Source organism: Aegilops tauschii, chromosome 6 (genome assembly GCF_002575655.3).
Source record: "Aegilops tauschii subsp. strangulata cultivar AL8/78 chromosome 6, Aet v6.0, whole genome shotgun sequence".
In the NCBI taxonomy this organism is placed as follows: Eukaryota; Viridiplantae; Streptophyta; class Magnoliopsida; order Poales; family Poaceae; genus Aegilops; species Aegilops tauschii.
In genome coordinates, this window is record NC_053040.3 from 481,796,950 (window position 1) to 481,823,925 (window position 26,976).

General features: G+C 47.5%; 1 protein-coding gene across 1 annotated transcript; it reads right to left on the reverse strand.

Annotated features, from left to right (window-relative positions):
- Positions 1–18,845: 18,845 nt before the first annotated feature.
- LOC109734364 (GDSL esterase/lipase At5g33370) lies at positions 18,846–20,547 on the reverse strand. Its single transcript, XM_020293571.4, has 3 exons — positions 20,223–20,547; positions 19,979–20,106; positions 18,846–19,881 (listed from the first exon to the last, which is right to left on the reverse strand). The coding sequence occupies exons 1-3, from the start codon at positions 20,461–20,463 to the stop codon at positions 19,132–19,134; spliced, it is 1,119 nt and encodes a 372-aa protein (XP_020149160.1). The 5' UTR covers positions 20,464–20,547; the 3' UTR covers positions 18,846–19,131.
- Between the last annotated feature and the right edge of the window lie 6,429 nt (positions 20,548–26,976).

Genomic DNA, 26,976 nt, shown 5'->3' on the forward strand with positions numbered 1-26,976 from the left:
AACCGAACGGGGAGCACGGGTTTTTTCCCTTTCCGAAAAAGGCACGCCCGTCCCTCTCATGAAATCACAACCGTGCCTCTCGCTGAAGCAAAACCGTGACTCTTGCGGAAGGGAAAAAAATTTAGAAAACACGTTTTTTCTTTTCCGAGGAGGCACGCCGTGACTCTCGCGAAAGCACAACTGTGCCTCTCGCGGAAGCAAAACCATGACTCCCGCGAAAAAAAACAGAAAACGCGTTTTTTTCCGTTTCGGAGAGGCACGGCCGTGACTCTCGCGAAAGCACAACCGTGCCTCTCGCGGAAGCAAAACCGTGACTCTCGCGAAAGGAAAAAAACAGAAAACATGTTTTTTTTATTTCGGAGAGGCACGGCCATGACTCTCGCGAAAGCACAACCGTGCCTCTGGCGGAAGCAAAACCGTGACTCTCGCAAGAAAAAAAACAGAAAACACGTTTTTTTTTCGTTTCCGAGAGGCACGGCCGTGACTCTCGCTAAAGCACAACCGTGCCTCTCGCGGAAGCAAAACCGTAACTCTCGCAAAAGGAAAAAAAACAGAAAATGCGTTTTTTTCGGTTCCGAAGAGGCACGGCCGTGACTCTCGCGAAAGCACACCCGTGCCTCTCGTGGAAGCAGAACCGTGATTCTCGTGAAAGGAAAAAAAACAGAAAACGCGCTTTTTTCCGTTTCCGAGAGGCACGGCTATGACTCTCGCGAAAGCAAAACCTTGCCTCTCGCGGAAGCAAAACAGTGACTCTCGCGAAAGGGGAAAAAAAGAAAACATGTTTTTTCGCGCAAAAAAAGGAAGACCGGTGGAAAACCAAAACATCGAAAAAAATCGAAAAAAATCGAAAAAAAACGTTTAAAAAGTCGAAAATGCGTGCAAAAAAAAATCCGAAGAGAGCGCCCAGAGCGCGACACATGGCGAATGGCTGAGAGCGCGCCAAGTGGCGCTGATCTTTGCGAGGCTCTCAAAGGAGCGCTCGTTAACTAGTTGCTCTCTCTGTTGCTCTTGCTCTTTGCTTTGTGTTTGGGTTAGACGCTTGCATGTATATCACGCTGCAGGTGGAACTGGGATGAAGTGAAATTAGCCAATTCAACCCACTTAAATTCCTTAGTTGGGCTCCCATTGGACAGAGAAAGAAATAAGTGGGCTAGCCCAATTAGCCCACTGGAATCCCACTTGACCCACCAACGCCGTCTCAGTCGTGTGTTGACATGCAGGAGCGAATAGTGGATCAACTAAAATTATTCACACACCTAAAAATATTACGTAATATTAATGGATCAACTAAAATTATTCACACACCTAAAAATATTTAAGTACTAAATATTTTTAGGATATTACCGGAACAACTTCAAAAATTGATACAACAACATGTTTGACATCTATATATAGTACATATAGTACCGCACCAACTAAAATAAACGGACATCCTTTTTTTACGGGAAAACTGACATCCACATCCACATATAATACGCCATATTATTTGAGCAACTGAATATATTCACACAACTAAATATTAGACATCCAAAAATATAACGGTTACTACTAGAGCAAACACCAATATTCGCACACCTAATACAAAATATTAGTGGAGCAAATAACATCTACAATATTCGCACAACATCTACCGGAGAAAATGTCTGTAAAATTATACCCTTAAAGCGTGCGAAGCAACGCCGACGAACAGCGGCCTTCAATCACCGGAGCCGGAGCTTCACGTCCACCACACTGCCGCAGCTTCATCAGTTCATCTTCACCTCCACCACCTCCACAAAATTGCTCACCACCATCTCCACCACCTCCACAAAAATGCTCACCACGACCACCACGAGCTACCCCATCAGTAGATCGAGGTCTCCCTTGCCTCCCCCAACTATCTACAATGTATCTACGGTGGCAAATCAGGAAGAAAATGGCTCACTTTGGAGTATAAATGGGTTACTTTTTAGTCAGAAGAGAGAAGAAAGAAGAACAGAAAGAAGAACACAGAAGAGCGAGGGGATAAGGTCACGCGAGGGAGAAGGAGCCGGGCGACCCGGGGCTGGGGACCCTGTCGTCCTCCTAGTGGACGATCGTCCTGCAGCTGGACGGCTGGGCCCTGTCGTCTGGGCCCCAGCCACCGACGGCCCATGCAGGCACGAGTGGGAGCGCTGCGACGTGGCCGGGCCAATCGCCGGCTGCCACGTGGATTACGGGCCACCTGTCGTCCTCCTATAGGCCGACTGGACTCAATCGTCCAGCAGTAGGACGAGAGCCGTATTATTTTTGGAAAATAAAATTTCGGTGTATTATTTCTGAAAATTAATAAAAAAATATTATTTAAAAAAATTAGCGGAGGCGCCGCGGTGCAGCCGCCGCTGATGGACTCCCATGATAAGCTTTAAAATCTGTCTTATCTCATATTGTATGTTGCGAAACATAAGGATATATTTGATCTCATTTGACATTGAACTTTGTATACTTGCAGGGCTCTTCAAAATGCATGCCAGAGGATTTAACATCTTGGAGATATTCAAAACGGGAAGAAAGAAATGGCTCATGTCGACCATGTAGTCTCCGGTACATGTTGACGACTCATAAAGTTCCAATAGCACTCTTTGTTCCTGGACATAAATTCATTAGAAATTTTAGCATTATTAGATGTACTCGGTGTTTGTATTCACAAACTTTCAGTCATTTGTGGTGTTTGTTAATTAAGTGAGTGATGTTCACTTTTGAAGCAAAAAATGGTGCTACCGTTTGGTTGCATGTAGCTGAACCAGAGCAAAAGTAGTCCTACAGTCTACATATTGGATACACTCACTGTACACATGCATGTTGTCACTGTACACATCTACATGTTGGCTATCACCCACCGAAGCGTGATACTTTTTTTTTCTGAGGCCGGTGCGTGCAAGGGTACACGCTCGAGCCTGTCGCGTCGCACGCTCCCCGCAGTCAGGCAGAGGAGCCCGCATGTTACAAGTCGGAGGGGGAGCATGCAACGCACAACCCGTCGCCAGCCTCTGCCAAACCATGCATGTACCCACCGTCTGACCGCAGGGCCCACTCGGCATCATCTCCGTATTCATCTGGCTCCGCTGTTCGTGTTCGCTGCACGTGGAATCACCTGTAATTTTGTTCATTTTTTCTTGAAAAGATAAGATCTGTTGTAAATTTGCCTGGAAGTACAAAGCATCTCAATTAAACATAATAAACATTACATGAGATTTCAACACCACCCAACGACAACTACAGCCGTCGACGTACCGTTGTCGCCGCTCCTCTATCGGAGCTGGCTTGACCTTGTCGATAACAACCGGTAAATCTTCGTGCACGTGCCCCTAGGGACTAACGCCCTGGAGCCGTAGTCGTGGCCGTTGAACCCTTGCATAGATCTGAAGCACCTGACATCAATTCTCGCCACATAGGCCAGGCTTTCTTTCAATACGATTGTATCACCTCGATATATCTATTCAATGAAAAGTCCTTTATCGAAAAAAATCAATTCTCGCCACATAATGAGAAATTATTACCTCATCGCCCCAATGAGACATCAGGAATCTACGCCGGAGCTCCATCGACGCCCAGATGGACGAACTCGAGGAGGATCGGAGCCCAAAAGACAACTCAAAGGAAAAGCGCCTCCATCCACCCAAGAGCTGCACCTGCGAGGACTAAAAACCCTAACCTAAACTAATCAGGGCGGAGGCACCGGGATTCCCCTCCCCACCGCCGGTCGCCGAAGCTACAGGCAGAGAGGAGGCGAATCCACGACGCGCTGGTGAAGTTTGGAGGGAGAGTTTACCTAGCCGCCTAGGGTTAGGGGAGAAAAACAAGAGGAAGCACGTATCACATCATGCTAATTAATCGTATTCATACTCGACAAAGCACAGAGGTAGAGAACCGTGACAACATCCTCAAACAGAAAACAACACTCGTGGCAAAGCGCGGAGCTTTCGCTCCGTACCTCACCCATGTCACAACAAAGTAACAAGGACGTCCAAGACAAGTTCATACCACCAGATCTTGATCCGGGCGCCGCCACAATCGAATTACAAACAAGCTCGAGCCACTCGCTGCTACACCCTTGTCACCTAGCTACATGATCAAGAAACACAACCACCACCGCCAACATGATGCTCGCCGAAGAGCCAACCATGCAGACCACCACCTAGGGTTGCCGCCCCAGTGCCTAGGACCCCAACCCCCCCCCCCCCCACCGACACCCAACTACCAGACCATGCTTATACCACCCACCTGAGCTGCATAAAAAGGCACCTCCTCTCGAGCCACACCACACTCCATGGACGAAGATTCAACCCTCAACTACATCGCCACCTATGGCAGTGCCGACAACAAAATCAATTTCCGCCTACTGCAGAGGCAAGATTTGGATGGGGATGGGCCAACCCCCCCCCCCCCTCCGACCCAACTCTCACTAGTAGAAAAAGGGGCATCTGTCCCGGTTGGTAAGGGCCTTTTGTCCCGGTTTTTGAACCGGGACTAAAGGGTCGTTACTAATGCCCTAGCCCTTTAGTCCCGGTTCTTACATGAACCGGGACAGATGGGCCTCCACGTGGACGGTGCGGCGAGCCCAGGCAGCAGGGCCTTTGGTCCCGGTTGATGGCACTAACCGGGACCAATAGGCATCCACGCGTCAGCATTTCAGGGGCTGGGGTTTTTGTTTTTTTTTAAGGGGGGGGGGTGGGAGTTTTGGGGGGTTAATTTAGGTGTTTCATATATTGTGTTAGCTAGCTAATTAATAGAGAGAAGTGTCCTCTCTTATATCCGTGCTTGGTCGACGCTACGTACTATATACGTATAGAGAGGACTAAACACGCTAGCTAGTAAGAAAATGAAGGAAACAGAAGATCGTCATGAACATATGCATACAGAGAGAAGTGATATCGACCACCTCTCCTTCTCTGAGAGATTGGTCGAACAACAAGTTCTCGTATATCTATCCGACACTACTGGCTACATATATACAATAGTTATCTCTTACAATATAATCTCCTAATTATATACGAAGTCAAGGTCCACATGGTATTCTCCGTCTTCAGCGATCACATGGTCAAGGAAGAATGCCGCCAATTCCTCTTGAATTGCTCGCATACGATCTGGTGCTAGGAGTTCATTCCGCATCCGAAAGATCTAATTTGAAGAAGGGGGTCAATACACACACACACACATATATATATATATATATATATATATATATATGAATAAATGAAACTCAACACAAATGATGGTAATAAAATAAAATTGTGAATATTATTGCTTACGCACTTCATATTGTTCGTCAGAATAGCCCCGCTCACAGGTCGTGTGGCGGATGGACTCGCAAACGTAGTATCCACAGAAATCATTCCCTTGTTCCTGCCACAACCACTTTACAAGAAATAGAGGTCAATCAAACTGATAAGCAAGCATGCTAAATGGTATTGATGAAACTAGCGCTTGAATCACTAGGAGATGCGCGGAACATGCTACTATAGTACTTACTTTCGGGTGTCTAAATTGCAGCTTCTTCGGCAGTCCCGGAGATTTTTTGGTGAATTTTCTCCAAACCCTGCCAGACAAAGAAAACAATTACTTGATATCAGGAAATGAACAAAGTTGCTGATATGGTGGATAATGATCGATTTAACTTACTTCTCGAGCATTTGAGTCATGTCCGCATAGTCCTGGGGATCTTTTCGTCTCAAGTCTAAGACGGTTACTACTCCCTGCTCAAGCTTAATCTCTAGGAGAATATAGTGGAAGCTGCGCACGCATGCATAAGTCATCAATTACATTACTATAACCTGGACTAATAAGGGAAACCGAATATGCACAAGACAGTAACACTCACTTGAAGTTGTAAGGAAAGAGTATTATATTTTTGTTTTCATTTATTACCAACGATCGTAGCAAGTTGGCCTCGGTATTTTCGGCATGATATTTAACCTCAGTTGCATCTATGAGATTTGTGTTAATGAATCCACTATCACCGATTTGTCTTTTCTTCAATTCGGCGATCTTCAATCTGCATAATATAGTGAGGATAATTATAAATACATGCAATGAAAGAGCTGATCTATATAGAGAGACTTAATGACAGAAGTAGTAATACTTACAAACAGTAGCAAGTGACCGTTGATTTATCGAGGGCCTTTTGATTGAAAAACTGGAAGAACTCCTCAAATGGAACATTCAACAGTTCAATTCCAACGAGGTCATGCTCCTCTTTAACTCTCAGCATCAAAGTATCCCTCCCCCAGACTCTCTGCAGGTTTTCATATACCAATCATGTAATCTTCGCATCATCGTTGTTAGAGATCTTTCATCTTTGATGAGAGGCTTCCCGTAATGGTATTTGTGTTCGTCCACCTCCAAGAAATCATAATGTACATCGTCGGGCAGGTAATCTCCAAGATTGCTATAACCGGCCACCATCCTCGGATCATTAGCGACGATGTCTTTAGACACCTTGAGCGGGGGGCACGATCGGTTCGCTTGTTCGCCGAGCTGGGCAATTTATTCCCAGCTCATCGTTCTTTTAACCTTTGATCACTGACAGTACTTCCCGACCGCTCCGCTTCGGCAAATGTCTTTCCAATAATGCGCTCATAGTTGCCTTTCGGCGGAGACTTTGGTGGTTTTGTCAGGGCAGCCAGAGTGCGCTTCGCTTTCATCAGATCTACCTTCTCCTCCGGAGGTGGATGTTTCTTTGCTTTCACCCCTTCAAAGAAGTTCTTCACTTCGGCTCGCACAATCTTCGTGGTTTCCTCCTCGGTCCTCTCGTATGGTAACTTCTCTGGAGTCTTCAGAGAAGGACCGAATCTGTATTGCCTCCCGCCTCTGGCTGTACTGCTAGACGCCGGCAGAGCAGACGGAGCGGCTGCGGCTGTCTTCTTTCCTTGCTTACGAGGCGGTGGAGAAGGAGTACGATGCGCCGGAGCAGCCGGAGCGGCGGCGGGTCTCTTCCGCCCTTGCTGACGAGGCGGAGAAGGAGGAGGCTGGCTGCTCCGGCACGCCGGCGTAGGCGGAGAAGGAGGCGGAGTGCCGCCATGCGCCGGATAAGGAGGCTGAGTGCCCTGATCACTCGCCGGAGGAGGAGGCGGAGGAGGAGGCGGAGTGCCGCCACGCGCCGGAGAAGGAGGCTGAGTGCCCTGATCACTCGCCGGAGGAGGAGGCGGAGGAGGAGGCGGAGTGCCCTTACTCGCCGGAGGTGTCCAGTTCGGAAGGTTGATGAGCTCCTTTCGCCATAGGCATGGAATCTTCAGAGCAGAACCCAGCCGAGTCTCCCCTTCACCGGTGGGGTGGTCAAGCTGGAGGTCCTCAAATCCCTCCATTATTTTGTCCACCGTCACCCTAGCATATCCTTCTAGAATCGGACGACAGTGAAAAGTTGCGCCGGGTTCAGGAGGTCGAACAGAGCCGACAGCCGCCTTGACTTTGAAGTTCTCCCATCGCTTCATAAGGTGGCAATGTTGAGACTCCGTGATAGCATCCACGGGGTAGCTAGCAGGAGCCGTCAAGACATGCTCCGGCAGAAGCAGCTCGGTGGAAGCCACGCTGCTTCTCCGCTGAGATAGCGGGGTAGCTTCGGGGGTAGTTTCGGTAGGTCGATTGCTGCGAGCTACGTCTCGTTCCTCTAGCGCTTGAACCCTTTCGTGCAGCTTCTGAATTTGGGTCTGCTCCACTTTTTTCCTCCTCTCCTGGCTTTTGTAACCGCCTGCGTCCGGAAAACCAGCCTTCCATGGAACGGAGCCTGGCGTTCCTCGTGTCCGTCCAGGGTGCTCAGGATTCCCGAGGGCCATTGTGAGCTCGTCATTCTCTCTGTCTGGAACGAACGTCCCTTGGTGCGCTGCATCGATATAGTGCTGAAGCCTCTTGACTGGTATTCTCATTTGCTCGTCCGTGCAAACGCACTTCCCTGATACAGGGTCCAAGGTTCCGCCAGCCCCGAAGAACCAAGTCCGGCAACGGTCTGGCCAATTCACTGTCTCTGGTTCGATCCCTTTATCAAGCAGATCATTCTCAGCCTTGGCCCACTTAGGCCGGGCTTTGAGGTAGCCACCTGACCCCGTGCCACCAACCGGGACCAAAGGCCCCCTTTAATCCCGGTTGGTGCCACCAACTGGGAGGGAAATCCTTGCACAGCGGCGTGGTGGTGGGAGTTTAGTCCCACCTCGCTAGCTGAGAGAGAGCCGCACCTGTTTATAAGGTGCGGTGCGCCCGAGCTGTCGAGCTCCTCTCTAAAGCAGGCTTACGGGCCTAACCTCTCTGTACATGCCTGTGGGCCTACTGGGCCTTCTGCGGGCCTGAATCCTGGCCCATGGATGGGTTTCTAGTCGTATTCAGGCCGTGGTGGCCCAGTAGGTGGCATAATTTTTATTTTTTGCCTTTTTTCTTTTATTTTTTGCTTTATTTATTTTGTTTTGTTTCTACTTACAACAAAAAACTTATTTATTTTATTTTATTTTGTTTCTAATTACTTATTTATTTTACTTTATGATAATTCTTCTTGCTATTAAAGTTTTTAACAAAAAAAGTTCTTTATGAAAATTCTTTTTGCTTTCAATGATTTTGAACAGAAAATACTTTGATAATTTTAGTTGCATCAATTTTATATAATTTTAGTTTCAATAATACTAGAGGTTGCTTATAATGTTTTGAACAGAAAATACTTTGATAATTTTAGTTTCATAAATTTTATTTATGTTATTAAAGTTAATTTTATTTTGTTTCTACTTATATATTTTATTAAAGTTTATATTATTTTGTTTCTAATTACTTATTTATTTTATTTGTTATTTTTCATGCACCATTTTTCATGCATTTACTGATTATTTTGAGCTATAAGACCCTAAAAGTGAAAAGCATTTCAAATGAACTCTGAAAAGGTTGAAAGTTGGCATGGTATCATCATTTCATCCACATAGCATGTGCAAGAAAGTTGAGAGGGTTACGGCAAAAACTGGATGCACTTCGTGTACAAAACGGACAATCTCTTTCGAAGTATCAGGATTTCATACGGAAACTCGTCAGTTACAAAGGGATTTCGTTTTTTAAAACTTATTTGAATTCCTGACTTTTTGTGTGTTCAAAATACACCATTCAAAACCACATCATCAATTTTCAACCCTTTCTGACTTCATTTGTTATTTTTCATGCATTTATTGATTATTTTGAGCTATAAGACCCTGAAATTGAAAAGCATTTCAAATGAACTCTGAAAAGGTTGAAAGTTGGCATGGTATCATCATTTCATCCACATAGCATGTGCAAGAAAGTTGAGGGGGTTACGGCAAAAACTGGATGCACTTCGTGTACAAAACGGACAATGGTATCATACTCGTCTGTTACAAAGTTGGCATGGTATCATCATAATAGTTGCGGGAGAAAGTCTTCACTTTTTCTTCGCTTGTGTCATTTCCTTATTGCGCCGTAACCATGGATAATCTTCATCATTTATCAGGATGCTTGGGTCAGCCTTGACTTTGAAGGGAGGAATTTCATGAAACTTTTCATAATCTACAGACATGTCTGTCTTGCCCTCCACTCCCACAATGTCCCTTTTTCCTGAAAGAACTATGTGGCGCTTTGGCTCATCGTATGATGTATTCGCTTCCTTATCTTTTCTTTTCTCGGTCTGGTAGACATGTCCTTCACATAGATAACCTGTGCCACATCATTGGCTAGGACGAACGGTTCGTCAATGTACCCAAGATTGTTCAGATCCACTGTTGTCATTCCGTACTGTGGGTCTACCTGTACCCCGCCTCCTGACAGATTGACCCATTTGCACTTAAACAAAGGGACCTTAAAATCATGTCCGTAGTCAAGTTCCCATATGTCCATTATGTAACCATAATATGTGTCCTTTCCCCTCTCGGTTGCTTCATCAAAGCGGACACCGCTGTTTTGGTTGGTGCTCTTTTGATCTTGGGCGATCGTGTAAAATGTATTCCCATTTATCTCGTATCCTTTGTAAGTCAATACAGTCGAAGATGGTCCCCTGGACAACGAGTACAACTCATCACAAACAGTGGTGTCACCTCTGAGACGTGTTTCCAACCAACTGCTGAAAGTCCTGATGTGTTCACATGTAATCCAGTCGTCACACTGCTCCGGGTGTTTGGAGCGTAGACTGTTCTTGTGTTCATCGACATACGGGGTCACCAAGGTAGAGTTCTGTAGAACTGTGTAGTGTGCTTGAGACCAAGAATGCCCGTCCCTGCATTATTGAGTCCGCTCCTAGCGTGCCTTTTCCAGTCAGTCTCCCCTCATACCGCAATTTAGGGAGACCTATCTTCTTAAGGCCAGGAATGAAGTCAACACAAACCCAATGACATCCTCTGTTTGTGGCCCATGGAGATGCTTCCTTCTGGCCTAGCGCGGTTACGGACATATTTCTTTAGGACTCCCATGAACCTCTCAAAGCGGAACATATTGTGTAGAAATACGGGCCCCAGAATGACAATCTCGTCGACTAGATGAACTAGGACGTGCGTCATGATATTGAACAAGGATGGTGGGAACATCAGCTCGAAACTGACAAGACATTGCGCCACATCACTCCTTAGCCTTGGTATGATTTCTGGATCGATCACCTTCTGAGAGATTGCATTGAGGAATGCACATAGCTTCACAATGGCTAATCGGACGTTTTCCGGTAGAAGCCCCCTCAATGCAACCGGAAGCAGTTGCGTCATAATCACGTGGCAGTCATGAGACTTTAGGTTTTGGAACTTTGTCTCTAGCATATTTATTATTCCCTTTATATTCGAGGAGAAGCCAGTCGGGACCTTCATACTGAGCAGGTATTCAAAGAAGATTTCTTTCTCTTCTTTCGTAAGAGCGTAGCTGGCAGGACCTTCATACTGCTTCGGAGGCATGCCGTCTTTTTTGTGCAAAGGTTGCAGGTCCTCCCGTGCCTCAGGTGTATCTTTTGTCTTCCCATACACGCCCAAGAAGCCTAGTAGGTTCACGCAAAGGTTCTTCGTCACGTGCATCACGTCGATTGAAGAGCGGACCTCTAGGTCTTTCCAGTAGGGTAGGTCCCAAAATATAGATTTCTTCTTCCACATGGGTGCGTGTCCCTCAGCGTCATTCGGAACAGCTAGTCCGCCGGGACCATTTTCAAAGATTACGTGTAAATCATTGACCATAGCAAGTACGTGATCACCGATACGCATGGCTGGCTTCTTCCGGTGATCTGCCTCGCCTTTGAAATGCTTGCCTTTCTTTCGACATTGATGGTTGGTCGGAAGAAATCGACGATGGCCCAGGTACACATTCTTCCTGCATTTGTCCAGGTATATACTTTTAGTGTCATCTAAACAGTGCGTGCATGCATGGTATTCCTTGTTTGTCTGTCCTGAAAGGTTACTGAGAGCGGGCCAATCATTGATGGTTACAAACAGCAACGCGTGCAGGTTAAATTCCTCCTGTTTGTGCTCATCCCACGTACGTACACCGTTTCCATTCCACAGCTGTAAAAGTTCTTCAACTAATGGCCTTAGGTACACATCAATGTCGTTGCCGGGTTGCTTAGGGCCTTGGATAAGAACTGGCATCATAATGAACTTCCGCTTCATGCACATCCAAGGAGGAAGGTTATACATACATAGAGTCACGGGCCAGGTGTTGTGATTGCTGCTCTGCTCCCCGAAAGGATTAATGCCATCCGCGCTTAAACTAAACCATACGTTCCTTGGGTCAGCTGCAAACTCAGCCCAGTACTTTCTCTCGATTTTTCTCCACTGCGACCCGTCAGCGGGTGCTCTCAACTTTCCGTCTTTCTTACGGTCCTCACTGTGCCATCGCATCAACTTGGCATGCTCTTCGTTTCTGAACAGACGTTTCAACCGTGGTATTATAGGAGCATACCACATCACCTTCGCAGGAACCCTCTTCCTGGGGGCTCGCCGTCAACATCACCAGGGCCATCTCGTCTGATCTTATACCGCAATGCACCGCATACCGGGCATGCCTTCAGATCCTTGTAGGCACCGCGGTAGAGGATGCAGTCATTAGGGCATGCATGTATCTTCTGCACCTCCAATCCTAGAGGGCATACGACCTTCTTTGCTGCGTATGTACTGTCGGGCAATTCGTTATCCTTTGGAAGCTTCTTCTTCAATATTTTCAATAGCTTCTCAAATCCTTTGTCAGGCACAGCATTCTCTGTCTTCCACTGCAACAATTCTAGTACGGTGCCGAGCTTTGTGTTGCCATCTTCGCAATTGGGGTACAACCCTCTTTTGTGATCCTCTAACATGCGATCGAACTACAGCTTCTCCTTTTGACTTTCGCATTGCGTCCTTGCATCGACAATGACCCGGCGGAGATCATCATCATCGGGCACTGGTTCCTCTTGATCTTCAGCAGCTTCCCCCGTTGCAGCATCATTGGGCACATCGTCTGGTTCCTCTTGATCTTCAGCAGCTTCCCCCGTTGCAGCATCACCGTATTCAGGGGGCACATAGTTGTCATCGTCCTCTTATTCTTCACCGTCTTCCATCATAACCCCTATTTCTCCATGCCTCGTCCAAACATTATAGTGTGGCATGAAACCCTTGTAAAGCAGGTGGGTGTGAAGGATTTTCCGGTCAGAGTAAGACTTCGTATTCCCACATTTAGGGCATGGACAACACATAAAATCATTCTGCTTGTTTGCCTCAACCACTTCGAGAAAATCATGCACGCCCTTAATGTACTCGGAGGTGTGTCTGTCACCGTACATCCATTGCCGGTTGATCTGCGTGCATTATATATAATTAAGTGTGTCAAAAACCATTACGGAACATCATGAAAGGTAATTAAGTGACCAAATTAATAGAAGTTCATCATCAAATAAAAACCAAAGTACATACATAGTACTCATCTAACAACATATAGCTCTCCAGAGCATCTAATTAATTAAACCATACATTGAAACTATGTAAAATATTTCAATGCGAAAACAAATGCGATTATAATCACAACCAAGGTAACAATTGATCCAACGGCATAATGATACCAAGCCTCGGTATGAATGGCATATTTTCTAATCTTTCTAATCTTCAAGCGCATTGCATCCATCTTGATCTTGTGATGATCGACGACATCCGCAACATGCAACTCCAATATCATCTTCTCCTCCTCAATTTTTTTATTTTTTCCTTCAAGAAATTGTTTTCTTCTTCAACTAAATTTAACCTCTCGACAATAGGGTCGGTTGGAATTTCCGGTTCACATACCTCCTAGATAAATAAAATCTATGTCACGTTGGTCGGCATAATTTTCATAAACAATAAATGAACCAATAGTTATAAAGATAATATATACCACATCCGAATCATAGACAGGACGAGGGCCGACGGGGGCGGATACCAAAACCATCGCACTATATAATAACAAGCAATAAAATAGTAAGAAAATTAGACAAGTATCTATCTAAAGTAAGAATTTTTTTTCTTTCAGAAAGAATATAAGAACAAGAGGCTCACCACGGTGGTGCCGGCGACGAGATCGGCGCGGGCGATCGACGGCGGTGAAGACGGGAATGAGACGTGACGGGCCGCTAAACCTAGACAAATCTCGAGGAAAATGGAGCTTTGAGGTCAAGCTTCGAGAGGAGAAAGCTTAACTAGTGTGGCTCGGGCATTTCATCGAACACTCATGTGCATAGGAGGTGAGCTAGAGCACCACAAAGCCCTCCCCTCACCGGCCAGAGAAAAACAGAGCACTGGAGTGCTCTGCTCGCGGGCGAGGGGTATATATAGGCACCTCATTGGTCCGGGTTCGTGGCATGAACCGGGACTAAAGGGCAGCCTGTGGTCCCGGTTCAAGCCACCAACCGGGACCAATGGTGGTGGGCCAGGAGCGAGGCCCATTGGTCCCGGTTCGTCCCACCAACCGGGACCAAAGGGTCCAGACGAACCGGGACCAATGCCCCCACGAGGCCCGGCAGGCCCCTGGCCTCACGAACCGGGACCAGTGCCCCCATTGGTCCCGGTTCTGGACTGAACCGGGACTAATGGGCTGACCCGGCCTGAACCAAAGCCCTCTTTTCTACTAGTGTCTACACCGATCGTGCAAGGGCTGCCACCGCGGCGACAATGACCACCTGGCGAGGAGGAGGAGGCGTTCGCGGCCCCTATAGCCGCAACTTCAAGTGATTTTGTTGTTGTAAGAAACTTTAGAGAAGAAAGGTCGAAAATGTTTATGAGAAGAAAAAAAGATTGTGTTGTGAGCAAATGGAACGTGCTAAGGGCATCTCCAAAGCGCACCCTCAGACCGTTCGCATCCGTCTGGACATAGTGGTCTAGACTCATTTTGCATGCGACCGTAAAGGATATCGAGTTACTCGCGAATGGAGGTGGCTGGGAGGCATGGCCGGCGATGGAGAGGCACTATGCTACAACATCGCTTCTCCTCATGCGTTGCCGCCTGTTGTTGCTCCTATGTATGGAGCCTAAGGTCGAGGCCGCCCTATCGCCAGGGAAGGGACGTGGGCAACACTGGAAGCTACGTCGGTAGGCCGCCGACTCGGACATGGCGGGGGAAGACGGTTTGGTGAGGACACCAGCCTGCCAAAAAAGGTGAGAGGAGAAGGATGTGTTGTTAGCGAGAGTGAGATAGAAGATTGGGGGAGATTTTCTAGAAGAAGAAGATTAGTCGCAAGATGTGGAGGGAGGAGAAAGCGGTGGAGGTAGTTTTAGAAAGAGTCGTGTTAAGCGGCCGTGTAAATCCCTAATAGGTTGTAAAAAAAATGAATGCACACACATGTCAACCATAGAAGTTTTTTTTAGGGATGCCAACGATATAAGTAAAATGTATGGGCGCGAACCAAGCTGTGGTTGGATGGTTAGTGGGACAGTGGTATCTTCAGCCCATCATGGTTTAAGTCTTGGTGCTCGTATTATTTATGGATTTATTTCAGAATTTTCAACGATGCGCTTTCAGTGGGAGGAGACGTTCCCGTCGACGACGAGGCGCCTACAGTGACTTTCTAAATCTCAAGATGATATGATGGCTCAGTCTCTCGATGGTGCTCATAGGGGTAGGGTTTACATATATGTGTTCATAGAGATGAGTGTATGTATGCATATACGAGTGCTTGCGTCTGTACTATCAAAAAATGTAAAATGTATGGGCCCAAGTACTCGAATTCCACGACATCAAGGTTCAAGGGTAGCTTAGCCACTTTATTTGACCAGATCAAAACACATCCATCGCACCACTTACCGTCTCTGCGCCGACGGCACGGCGAGAGCTGATTCGAAAATGATCGCGCGCCGGACGTGGAGCGGTGGCAGCGCCCGGCCGGCCGGCCTGCTGTCGCCGTAGCCGTACTTACCACCGTCCCGACCATAAATAGCCGGTGAAACGGTTTCGATCCGACCCGTGGACCCACCAACTTAATTCGCTACTCCTACCTTCGTTTCACCTGCAAGCTAGCTAGCCTGTGCTCAGTCTGAACCAGCAACACGCACGGTAGTTGAGTAACCTCAGAGTGCATTTTTTTTAACAGTAAAAACGGGACGAAATTAAAAAGCCACGAGAGTTGGTGCGAGAGGGGAGAGCATGAGGCGCGGTTGGTGTCTGAATGACCAACGTAACTACGTACGGCTAGATTCTCGGATACAGGGGCCACATACGTGCACCCCATAGATCTGACTGCTACTGCCATCAATACCACATACGTACTACTACGTACGTACGCATATAGGCTAGTCATTTGAGTCGTTCACGTACATACCGAGCGGATGTGGACAAATTAAAAGTTGGCGTGCAATTAGTTAAGTTCCCAATATTTCGGGAGCCAGAAAATAGCTAGACAGACAATGACTTACGTAACATCAGTGACCAATATAAGCATGGTTCTACTTTCTATATATGAACATCTAATTACGTACGTGCGCGCCGCGGCTAACCATCACTCTCATCGATCGGCGCATGATATTAGTTCGACAGTGACGCTCTATCAACCTCATCATCCACCGCTCGACGACAGCTGCTCGTATATGCATATGCATGCTGCGGCAACGTCGTATCCGGCCACCAAAAGGGAAGAAGAATTGATTGATCGCGCCATTTTGATACTGTAGCTGCATACGTGATTAGCATTAAGGGCCGTGACCTCGTAAACCATACGTCGTTGTCGTTTAGGTAGGAGAAGGAGTACTCAGCTACCTCTGCCCATGCAGCGACGTCGACCTCGTACTTGGATACTAGGCGGGAATGTTCAGAGAAATGTGCCAACGCGCCTCATTTCTGAAACTTGGAAAAATTGGCACGCGAACGTAATACTGCATTGCTACCACTACGCTACTGAAGCTCGAATTGAGACGGAGGGGCTGACAGTTCAGGAGCGCGCGCGTACGTACACCGTGTAGCCGTACGCACTGTATAATACTACTAGGCACCAGCATGCATGTACAGCCGTAAGGCAGATGCAGGTTTCAATGAGCTGCAGGTACACAAGAACATCTCACCGGCACGCAGTCATTACGCACTAGGAATATCTCGCCGGCAGTGGTAACTGCCCCCCGTGGCAATCGATCAGTATACAGTGATCCCTGTGACTTGGCCTGCTGCTTCGGCTGCAATCCATCTCATCTCAGAGTTAACTCTGCGTTTCAGCTTCCATGGTGTCTCTCCGGGGAGGGAGCACGGGAATTCAATGGCCTCCATAAGAAGGTGAGTGAACCAACCATGGATCCATCCATCCATCGGCGGAGTGTCTGCTCCCATGCACGTATGAGCCACATGGTACATTTCTTCTTTAATTCTTGAGAATCTTGCTCGTGTCACATTAATTTTTCATGGCAATTTGGCAGCAACGGCGGATAAAAACACCGACATGTTCATGCCGTTTTGACTGATGAGTACTACCAAAAGTTCTCGGAAGAGTCAAATACACCACGGGTGCCTCAACTTGTTCGGTGCGGTCACTTTGATGCCTAAACTTGTAAAATACACGAAACCGGGGCCGTAACTTGTCCGAGCGTTCAAATATGGTGCCTCCATCCGTATCCAGGCATATGCACTACCCACATGGCGTGCCAACGTGGCATCAGCCCACATGTCAATGGGAGTGAGAGGAGTGTGCTGGTTGTTTTACAGAAAACTCCTTGTACTTTATATATTTTTTGCAAAAGCTCTTGACATTTTATTTAAATACGTCAAACTACATTGATCCCACCTGTCAAATCTAGGTCTCGCATGTCAGCACATGGGATAAAATAGTAATAACAAAAAAAGAGCACCCGACAGGGTTCGAACACATGTGCTAATCACTACGCCTAGAATAGTTGACTGTGCAATATCCTAATACGCTTCTATTTGTCAAGAAACCGGGTGAAATAATAAAAAGAAATAAAAAAGAAAAAGTTGATTCGTGGGAAATTAAAAGAAATTCTCACCTTTGAAAAAAAGAACTATTCAACATATTACCTGCCATGAACTTAAAAAGGTGTTAGTGCATTAAGAAATTGTAGACGTGTTTTTCAAAAATGTCTGTCATGCATTCAAAAATTACAACATCTATTTCATAAAATGTTCAATATGTATTAAAAAATTAGTGTAAAATTATTCTTACATTTCGACTAACACGTCTAACATGTGTTAACACATTTATAGAATTTATTGTTTCTACACAATGATTTTTAATACATGTTGAACAATTTTCAGAATACAACGTTGTTGATTTTTAATAATTATGTATTCTAAAAATACAACAAAGATACAAAATAATTCTGCGTGTTTGTGGTCCTGAATGAAGATGCAAAACAAATTTGTAATATTTTATAATATACATTGAACTGTTTAAATCAACATAAATTTTAGAAAAAGTTCATGGTTAAATCTTCGAACTACAAATAATAAAAATAGAATTAAAATTTAAATAGACAATAATTGCATGTTGATAATTATTATATTTTAATATTATAATATTTTATATCATAAAAACCAAACAGTAACTTGAAAACATAATAGAAATTGCAGAGTGATAGATAGACCTTCCATCTAACAACTGTACACAAAGTACTAGTTTGGGTGGCTAGCGTGCTAGCGTGCGTACTAGTTATGTAACGTGGATGTCCCAGGGTCGAAACTAATTCAAAGACACAGTTTTCTTTTTTCTGTTATTAGCATATGCAGAGCAAGGGCTGACTTGTGACTTTATTAAATTTTAGGGGATTTTCTGAAAAAAAACTCGTACACATTTCACCCAGCGCAGGCATCGCTCACACCCACTGACATGTGGGTCAGCCACCAGCTATCCACGTGGACATCACATACGGTGGCATACGGGCGGAGGGACCATATATGCACCGTGTGACAAGTTACAGCATTGTTTTTTTGTATTTTACAAGTTTAGGCACTAAACTGACCGTAACGGACAAGTTAAGACACCCATGGTGCATTTAACTCTTCTCAGAAAATAACGTGGGACGATCCGGGCCTTTAAATAGCATGGCAGCCGGAGGTGGCACTGTTTACGAATCAGGATAGGGAGACTATGCGGTCTACTGCTCGCGACTAGTAGTATAGTAGTCACTAGCCCATGCCAGCCTGATCCTCAATTGCCAGATGACTTTGTTCCGCGGTTGTTTATAGCACTTCCGTTCGTCTATATCTCGTCAGATATATTACTGCATCACGAAGCTAACTAAACTGAATCCTGTCAAGAACAATTGAGAATCTATACATGGACATCATCCATGGTTCAATACATGAACATCAACATTGATCACAAGCAGCAGGTACGTACTCCCTCCGTTCCAAAATACTTGACTTCCATTTATCTAAAAATGGATGTACCTATATACTAAAACATGTTTAGATACATCTATATTTTGACAAATAAAAGACATGTATTATGTAACGGAGGGAGTACCTCACAAGCAACCATGCATGGATATATATATTTATCTGCTAGCTAGCTGAGCACGCATTATTACAAACTAGCTAGAACCTGCCTGACACGCTATACCAGCTGAAATACAACACACGTACTGACTGAATACATAAACGTTTAATTTCTTGGACAAAATCAAGAAGGCTGCCGCTGCTATATAATATATGAAAACAAAATGATGGAATTGCAAATGATGGAGCGAGGAGGCTGAACGACGGATCATGGATGAATGTGGTTGTAGCTAGCTAGTCGTGGAGGTGGCGGTCGAGGTGGATGATGGTGGAGAGGTTCATGGGGGAGATGTAGTCGGTGGAGCCGGTGAGGTAGTTCTGGGCGATGAGGCGGTTGGCGCGCTCCGTGGGGTGGAAGGCGTCCCAGAACACGTACTCCTCGCGGTTGGCGCAGAGGCTGGACACCATGGTGCAGATGCCGATGCCGTTGAACCGCCCCTGCCCGCAGCAGGCCTCGGTGGAGGTGACGAAGCCGTACGCCTTGGGGTCGGCGATGAAGTCGTCGTGCATGCGCCGCGTGTTCACGGCCACGAACACGGCGCCGTTGCCATTGCTAGAGCCGACCTCGGCGTTGAGCTCGTTGAGCATGGCCTCCATCTGCGGGTTGTAGGCCTCGGAGGCGCGCTGCAGCTCCGGGTCGCAGCTGCCGTCGAGGCTGTGCATGGCGAGCTCGGCCGGCACGCAGCCGATGGGGCCGACGCCGGTGACGAGGATGCGGCGCGCGCCGAGGCCGTGGATGCGGCGGAGCACCTGCTTGTACTCGGACAAAATGTACTTGATGTAGTCAGGGAGGGAGAACTCCCGGGAGCGGGCGGAGTAGGGCACCAGGTAGTAGTTGTTAACGAAGTCGTTGCCGCCGAGGGTGATGAGCGTGAGCGCGCCGCCGACCACCCGCGCCGCCCGCTCCGGGCCGTAGAGCTTGGCCAGCCGGTGCTTGTACTGCTCGAAGTAGGTCAGCTGCTTCGAGATCCGGATGATGTTGGCCTGCACGATGATGCAATTCATTAGAGTATGTACAGTTAATTATTGAATGGAGTGTGCATGAAAAACGACAGATCGATAGGTGAATGGCAGCACGTACGAACTGGATGCCGGTGTCGTTGAGGATCCCGATGCCGGCGGAGGCGAAGTTGGCGCCGACGAGCAGGTTCTGGCCGTCCAGCTCCGGGCTCAGGTACGGCAGCACCGGCACGGATCCGATCTGCTCGCCTGCGTGGAACATTGTTGTAATCAATCAATCAACCTGTTAGCCTCAACTACAGATATATACCACCGACGTACGGCTGGTGATGTGCATCCATGAATGCCCGAGCACGCTACTCAACTGATGAGGTCGACGACGTTCTTGCCATTGGAGAACCTCCCCGTGGCGCGGTGGTCCGGGGTGTCGATGCCGTAGGGCCACGAGTCGGCGCGCGCCGACGTCAGGAGGTAGTTGTTGTTGCCGTTGTCCACCAGCGAGTCGCCGAAGATGAAGAAGGCCCGGGCCGCGCTCGCCGCCGGCAGGGCCGGGAGCACGCAGAGCGCGACGGCGAGAAGGGCCACTTGCCACGAGGAGGCCGCCATTGCTGCTAGCGCTCCACACTCCACTTCACTCACTTGCCGTAGTATGTGTTGATACACCTAGTCCTAGACCTAGTGGATGCACTGAAACGTTGCGTGTAGTCGCCATTTATAGCGGATCTGTCTAGGTAGGCACTTGTGCATCTAGTGACTGACCCTCTTGCTTGGATCATGCCGTCGTCGCCGGAATTTACTCCGCGTGGCCCGGACGACGTGCGGGTTGGTGCACTGCCTGCCTCGTCACAGCGCTCGCGCGAGGACCTTTAATTCTCTGGTAATTATGTCCTGTGGTTTACACTAATTATGTGCCGGTTTTGGGGTTTGGTTGGTATGGGCATTTCCAGATGTGCATTGGATCTTTGCGGTTCCGCAGCATGTATTGGTCTGTCAGTCCGTCACATGAATGATGAGCTCTAACCGGTCCTACAAAAGGGTGAAATTGATTTATTGAGAACTTCAAGACGCTCCCTTGTATGTGCTGGAATTACCTCTTGTAAGATCAAATATGCTTCGCCCAGATAACTGTTGGTTAACGAGGGAGATAAGTATTTCATTGTTGAGCAGCCTGCAGCCGTGCACTGGTATGCATATTGCATACACGCTTGCAACTCTGTTCAATTACGTGAAGCATCTGGTGGAACGATTTCGAGTACCCTAGGGGTGAATGAATTCCAGTCTATATGAATATATGGGCAAAATTTCATGTTTTGACCCTTCTCGCATACAAATTCAGGATTTGACCCCGGTTGGCATATTTTGAGATTTGACCCTTTTTCTTACCGCCAGGGGCGCTGGCGGTAGGGTTAGACATCCTACCGCCAGGAGACCTGGCGGTAGGGTACAAATCCACGTCAGCACGCGGAGACGACCGCCGTCCCCCTCCATCGCACCCTACCGCCAGGGACCCTGGCGGTAGGCTCTCTAACCCTACCGCCAGAACCCCTGGCGGTAGGGTGCGAGCAGTTATTTCGCCCGAGACCCCGCGCCCCTGCCCATCTCCCCACCCCTCCCCCTCCCCCCGTTGGCAGTTTCTTCTTTCTCCCCCCCTCGCCCCTCTCTCCCTCTCTCATCTCCTGCACTCCCCCTTCGGATCTTCATCGTTTCTTCTTCGTTTTTGCGGATCGAGATGGCCCCGAAGAGAGAAACGTAAGCTCCTCCGATCCCTCCAAGTAGTTTTTGCAAACTTGCTTACGATTCGACACATTATTTGCTTGAAATCCCTCATATTTTTGAACTTAGATTGGATTTTTTTCCACCTAGGATTGTTTTAGCTTGATTGTAGTTCTATTTCTTAGTTCTTTAGTAACTAGTGGTATTGAATATGAACTCTAATCAATAGTTCATATGTTAGTGTGAAGATGAACCCTAGTTCATAATTTTGTTTCTTAAAAATGTTATGATGTAATGCATGTGGGAGGACTTGTTTTGTTTTATGATGCATGTTGATATGATGATATGAAGATGTTGTTTGGAGAAAATACATTCAAGATGAACTCTATTTAAAAAAAATTGTTTAAAAAATGATGATATGATGCATGTTGGAGGATTTTATTTTGATATGATGCATGTTGATATGATTTGATCCATCATGTGTAGTAGATGTTGTTGGAGGAATATGCTTAAGATGAACCCTAGTTCATGTAACCAAGAAATTTCATTTTTTGTTTATGTATGCTTATGCTTATGATGCTTTTGGTTATGAAATTTTATTAAGGCGGGCACCTCTTGCGGACAACATCGGCCCACGGTACTTCATGCTTGACAACGCATTCGACAAGGGTCATCGTGCCCGTTTCATAGAGAAAGGAGTGGTAAGTAATATGAAGGAAATATTGATCAAAGTTTTCGGATTGATGAAAATAAGTTCCTAACTTTTGCCGTCCACTTTTTGACAGATACTCCAGCCACTGCGCATGAGGGGTCACGGGGTTCATGGGAATATGGACTACGATGAGCGCTACATGCCGTACTTCAAGAGAGCCCGACTGTTGGGTTTCGTGTTGCAGTTCAAGCGTCAGCCGCCGACGCTTGTCCACACAGCTCTGACAGCTTTGATTAACCGGTGGCGACCGGAGACCCATTCTTTCCATCTGCCATGCGGGGAGATGAAGGTGACCCTCGAGGATTGGTCGATGATTACTGCCATGCCGATCGAGGGTCATGCACTCACCGGGCGAGTGGAGAGGACCAACTGGCAGCAGAGGGTTACCACCCTCATCGGCGACTGCCCCGGTGCTAAGGGTAACCGTACATCCGGTGTATCGTTGCCCTGGCTCTCGGAGCACCGGAAGACATGCCCCGAAGGCGCAGATGAGGCAACTGTGGAGTGGTACGCTAAGGCCTACCTGTGGTATCTTCTCACGGAGGTCGTGTTTCCAGACAGCTCCGGGAACTCTGCCAACTGGTCGTATCTGTTTTTCCTTGCCGACTAGGATGCATGGTACAGTTGGGGGACCCATCTCTCGCCTACCTATACCGTTCGGTAAGAGAGTATCTAATTGCCTACCTACGAAAGTATGTCAATGACATTTTGTTATATCTGATCCTCATTTGATGTTTTGCAGCTTGACGACGCAACCCAGGGGACGGGAGACAAGTCCAATATGGGTAGCTTTGTCTAGGCCCTCTCCATTTGGATGTGGGAGCGGCTGCCGGTGGGGCGTCCGGAGAAGATGCCAAGACGCCCATGGGGTGCCTATAGCGAAGATGGCGACGAGACTCGACACCCCACCGTAGCTTACGAGTGGGACGTTGTCAAACTCTACACGGGCCTAAACAAGACTTCGTACAAGACCTACACAAACGAGTTGGACGATTTGACGCATACGCAGGTATATGAACTCGCTCACCACCTTTCTCTTTGATTCCACTTTTGGCCGAGAGTGGGAACTTACCAATGTATATGTAATAGGTAAACTGGTGGCCGTATCATGACCGAGAGTGGGACTTCGATCTGAACGTGATGTGCGATGCGGACAGTGGTCTTTGGCGGTGCATCGTGCCCATGATCTGTGTGTACGCCGTCGAGTGGCACTTGCCACACCGCGTGGCCACGCAGTTTGGGATGTATCAGCATACCCCACCGGGCCCGCCGACCGATATCGGCGGCCATGCGCTCCACATGTGAGCGCGCTTGTTCTTCGTGCCCATGATTTCATTGCGTTTGACTTTATTATGATGTTTCTTGTGGCCTATGCCTTGCAGGTTGAGCCGGCAGAAGAATCAATCGATCACAGACTGGGGAGAGGAGCATAAAACTCATGTGACAGAGTGGAACCGACGAAGGTTCCGTAAAGATGGGGAGAGGAAAGTGACTGACCGGGATGCTTACCTGGCCCGACACATGAGGTGGTACGATGATGGCCAGAAGCACCGCCTTCGTTCAGGCCTTGGTGGACGGCGGAAGACATCGCGGAGCTGGAGACGGATGACCCCGAGGAAGAGGCCTACCAGACCGGCATCAGAGACATGCATAGTCGATTTAGGGAGTTTGCACCCCTCATCAACAGAGTGGTAAGTTTGAACCGACGTTGTATTTAAATTATTTTATTCGTCATCGTGACTGACAGTCCGGTGAGCTGAACAGATGCATCTTTGAAGCCTCAAATGCACTAGGTAATGCCCCCGGGAGCGTACAATCTGAGAACAAAGTGAGGGGGGCGGTGAAGGTACAATTTCAGCCTCCTCGGAACAGATGCATCTTGTTCACTTGCAATCATAAATCTGATACTTATTATGCCCTTGTTTCATTATGAGTGCAGAAGTTCGTGAAGTGTTGTCGCAAACTGGTAGGGCTGCTTGGGTGTGCTGGAGCTGGGTCGGTTGAAGCTTATCATCCTGTAGCCACACAGGGTCACATCGGCTCATCGAGCCATGTTCCCTCGTCGTCTAGGTTGGTTGAGGAGGAGGAGGAGGAGGAGGATGAGGATGAGAGCAATGGGGAGAAGGAGTACGATGAAGATTATGGACCTCCACCAACTCAATCATCTCAACCATCTCAGCTGCCGAAGAGGAATCCGAAGAAGAAGGATTTGCTGAGTCCGGGCCCTTTCCAGAGACCGGTTACTCGACGGCCCAAAAAGAAGACTGAAGAGACTCGTTCAAAGAGTAACGAGGACCGTACCTCCAAGAGGGGAAGGAGCAAGTAATTCTGCTCTTGGATACTTGGCTCTTGTAGTTGGGTTGTCTAGTGGTTGTGAAACTACGTGGAACTATGTGTTTGCTATTTGTGAAACTATGTGTTTGCTATTTGTGAAACTATGTGAAACTCCGTTTACTAATTAGTTGAACTTCGTTTGACATGTCTATGTACTTCAAGTTTTATTAATGTGTATGTGTTTGCCGAATATATGCAAGCAGATGGACCATAGTGCAACTAGTACTACTCGTCATCAATTGGAGGGGCAATTTTTTTTGTTTTTGTTTTAAAATTAACGGCGTTTCAGTGATAAACAAAAATCAAAGACCTAGTATGAATTTTGGACAGAGTACTCTGGACTCTGGAGTGAGTGAAGTTGGCATGGTGATGATGAATCCATTTCATACAGCACGTAGTTTCTTCATTCAAAGTGACCTAAAGCAACTTGTTATTATTATTTTTGCGCAAATAAGGCAACTTGTTACTCATTCAAGAGGGCAGTTGGATCTATCAACTACGCACTGATGCCTGGATTTAGATGAGCTGTATGCAGTAGCAGTACTTAGCTTGGAGTATAACCTTTTCCAATGAGAAGCAGAGCTCACAATAGCCCACGTGCACTTTCATTGCTGGTCACTACAAGAGCTGCAATAAAAAACCAGGGCGGACCATGATAGGCATTCACTCATACGTGGACGTTGTTTGCTGTAAGCTAGGCGGGTCATGGCATAGTTTAGCCCCAACTAAGCTCCGCCAGTGCTAACAAGTGATACGACGTTTTAGTTCTGTAGTTAACCAAACCGGCAGCACAAGTTAGTTCTGTAGCCATTGGACTAACCGGCGGCATATTTCTGTAATTCACTAATCACACTTTTCTGTCCATGGCTTTCTTCCCACACTAGTGAAAGTAAAGCACACACTAGTTAGTTCTGTAGCCATTGTGGCATGATCTTGTCAGTTATACTCCACAGTATATCCTTCTCAAGATTGCTACTCCGATCCGGTACTTAACCAAACCGGCAGCACAAGCACAATCAATGGAGATCAACCAACGGCAGGTTAGGTACCACCTTGATCGACGGATCACCATTCGACCGCCTCCTCATATAATTGCCTGTCTCCTGCAGGTTCTAACTAGCTAGGGTTTATGGCTTAGGAAATTAGTGAATCTCCAACGACAACCCGCAAATTTTCTACCAGCAGGGGGACCAGTCCGTGAACACGGATGCGGGAGACCGTCATCTAACCGTAGCCGCATACATTTTAAACTATTTTTTTAACAAATCGGATGAAATTCATGCAAACACTGTCGGATTTCACATATACATGATGGATTTTATACAAACCGGACGAAAACGGTTATATTTTGGACATATTTTAAATAAAAAGGTAAAATTATGTGCACGTACGGTCGCACAGAGATTCACTCCCACGACATGGATACATGACACTAGTCTACGGTCGGCCGCGAGGGATCCCTTGGTTTTTCCCATATCTGGCAGCTCGCTAACCGGACTGTCAGGAGTCCTAGAGGCATATTCTTCCTCTGTATCTTTCCTATGTCTGGCTACGTCGCTCATCGGAGTGACAAAGAGGGTGCTTCAGCCGGAGGGGAAGTGTGCTTCCGTGGAGCTCAGACGGGAGCCCAAGATTGTTTAAGATAAAGAACCACATAGGTCACCGGCTAACAAGCCGGCGACGCGCCGGTGGTGGCCTCCCGTGTTCTACTTTCCCTTGATGTTGGCGGCGGCATGCTGGCCACCGACTCATCGATATACGCGCAACCGGCTTCTTTCTCTACCGGCAGGGTGCGGCTACGCGTGCATTGACGGTGGATGGCGCGGTCGCAGGCACGGGAGGCGCGGGACGACACAACGTCGTCCACGGCAGCGACGATGCCCGTGTCGCCGTGCTCCCCTCCCCCTGCCGGCCTGGCGCAACTCGCCGCTCCTCTGCGAGCTGGCCTGGAGCAACGAGTTGGTGAAGCACGTGCTGGCTTGGCGCGGCAACTTGCTTCATCGGGCTTGCCGATGGAGGTAGAGCAGCGAGCTGCCTCGCTCGTATCCGGCAGGCTCGGCGGGACACCCAGCCGGCTTTCATGCCGGAGAACTGCTCTTCTTGCTCGCCAGATGTCATCGAAAAGGTGGAGAAAATGGTGGAAGGAGGAGATGGGGAGCACCGGATTGGTGCCGTTCTTGCCCGGCGTCTGACCTCCTTTAAATAGCGGATGGAGGGAGAAGCTTGCCCATCGTTGTGTTTAATGTTGGCCCGTTCGTGAACGGACGTGTGGCTGGAGTAGGTTTCTCGACTTCCACGCGGGTTTAATGGAGGTTTGAATGCGGTGATGAGGCGTGTTCAACCGTGAGTGCAGCGGGCGG

Excerpts from the sequence above, each read along its gene's own strand:
- LOC109734364 (XM_020293571.4), bottom strand. The coding sequence starts at position 20,463 with ATGGCGGCCTCCTCGTGGCAAGTGGCCCTTCTCGCCGTCGCGCTCTGC. Across the intron at positions 20,107-20,222 it reads GAACGTCGTCGACCTCATCA|GCGAGCAGATCGGATCCGTG; the intron begins GTTGAGTAGCGT and ends TGTTCCACGCAG. Across the intron at positions 19,882-19,978 it reads ACGACACCGGCATCCAGTTC|GCCAACATCATCCGGATCTC; the intron begins GTACGTGCTGCC and ends ATCATCGTGCAG.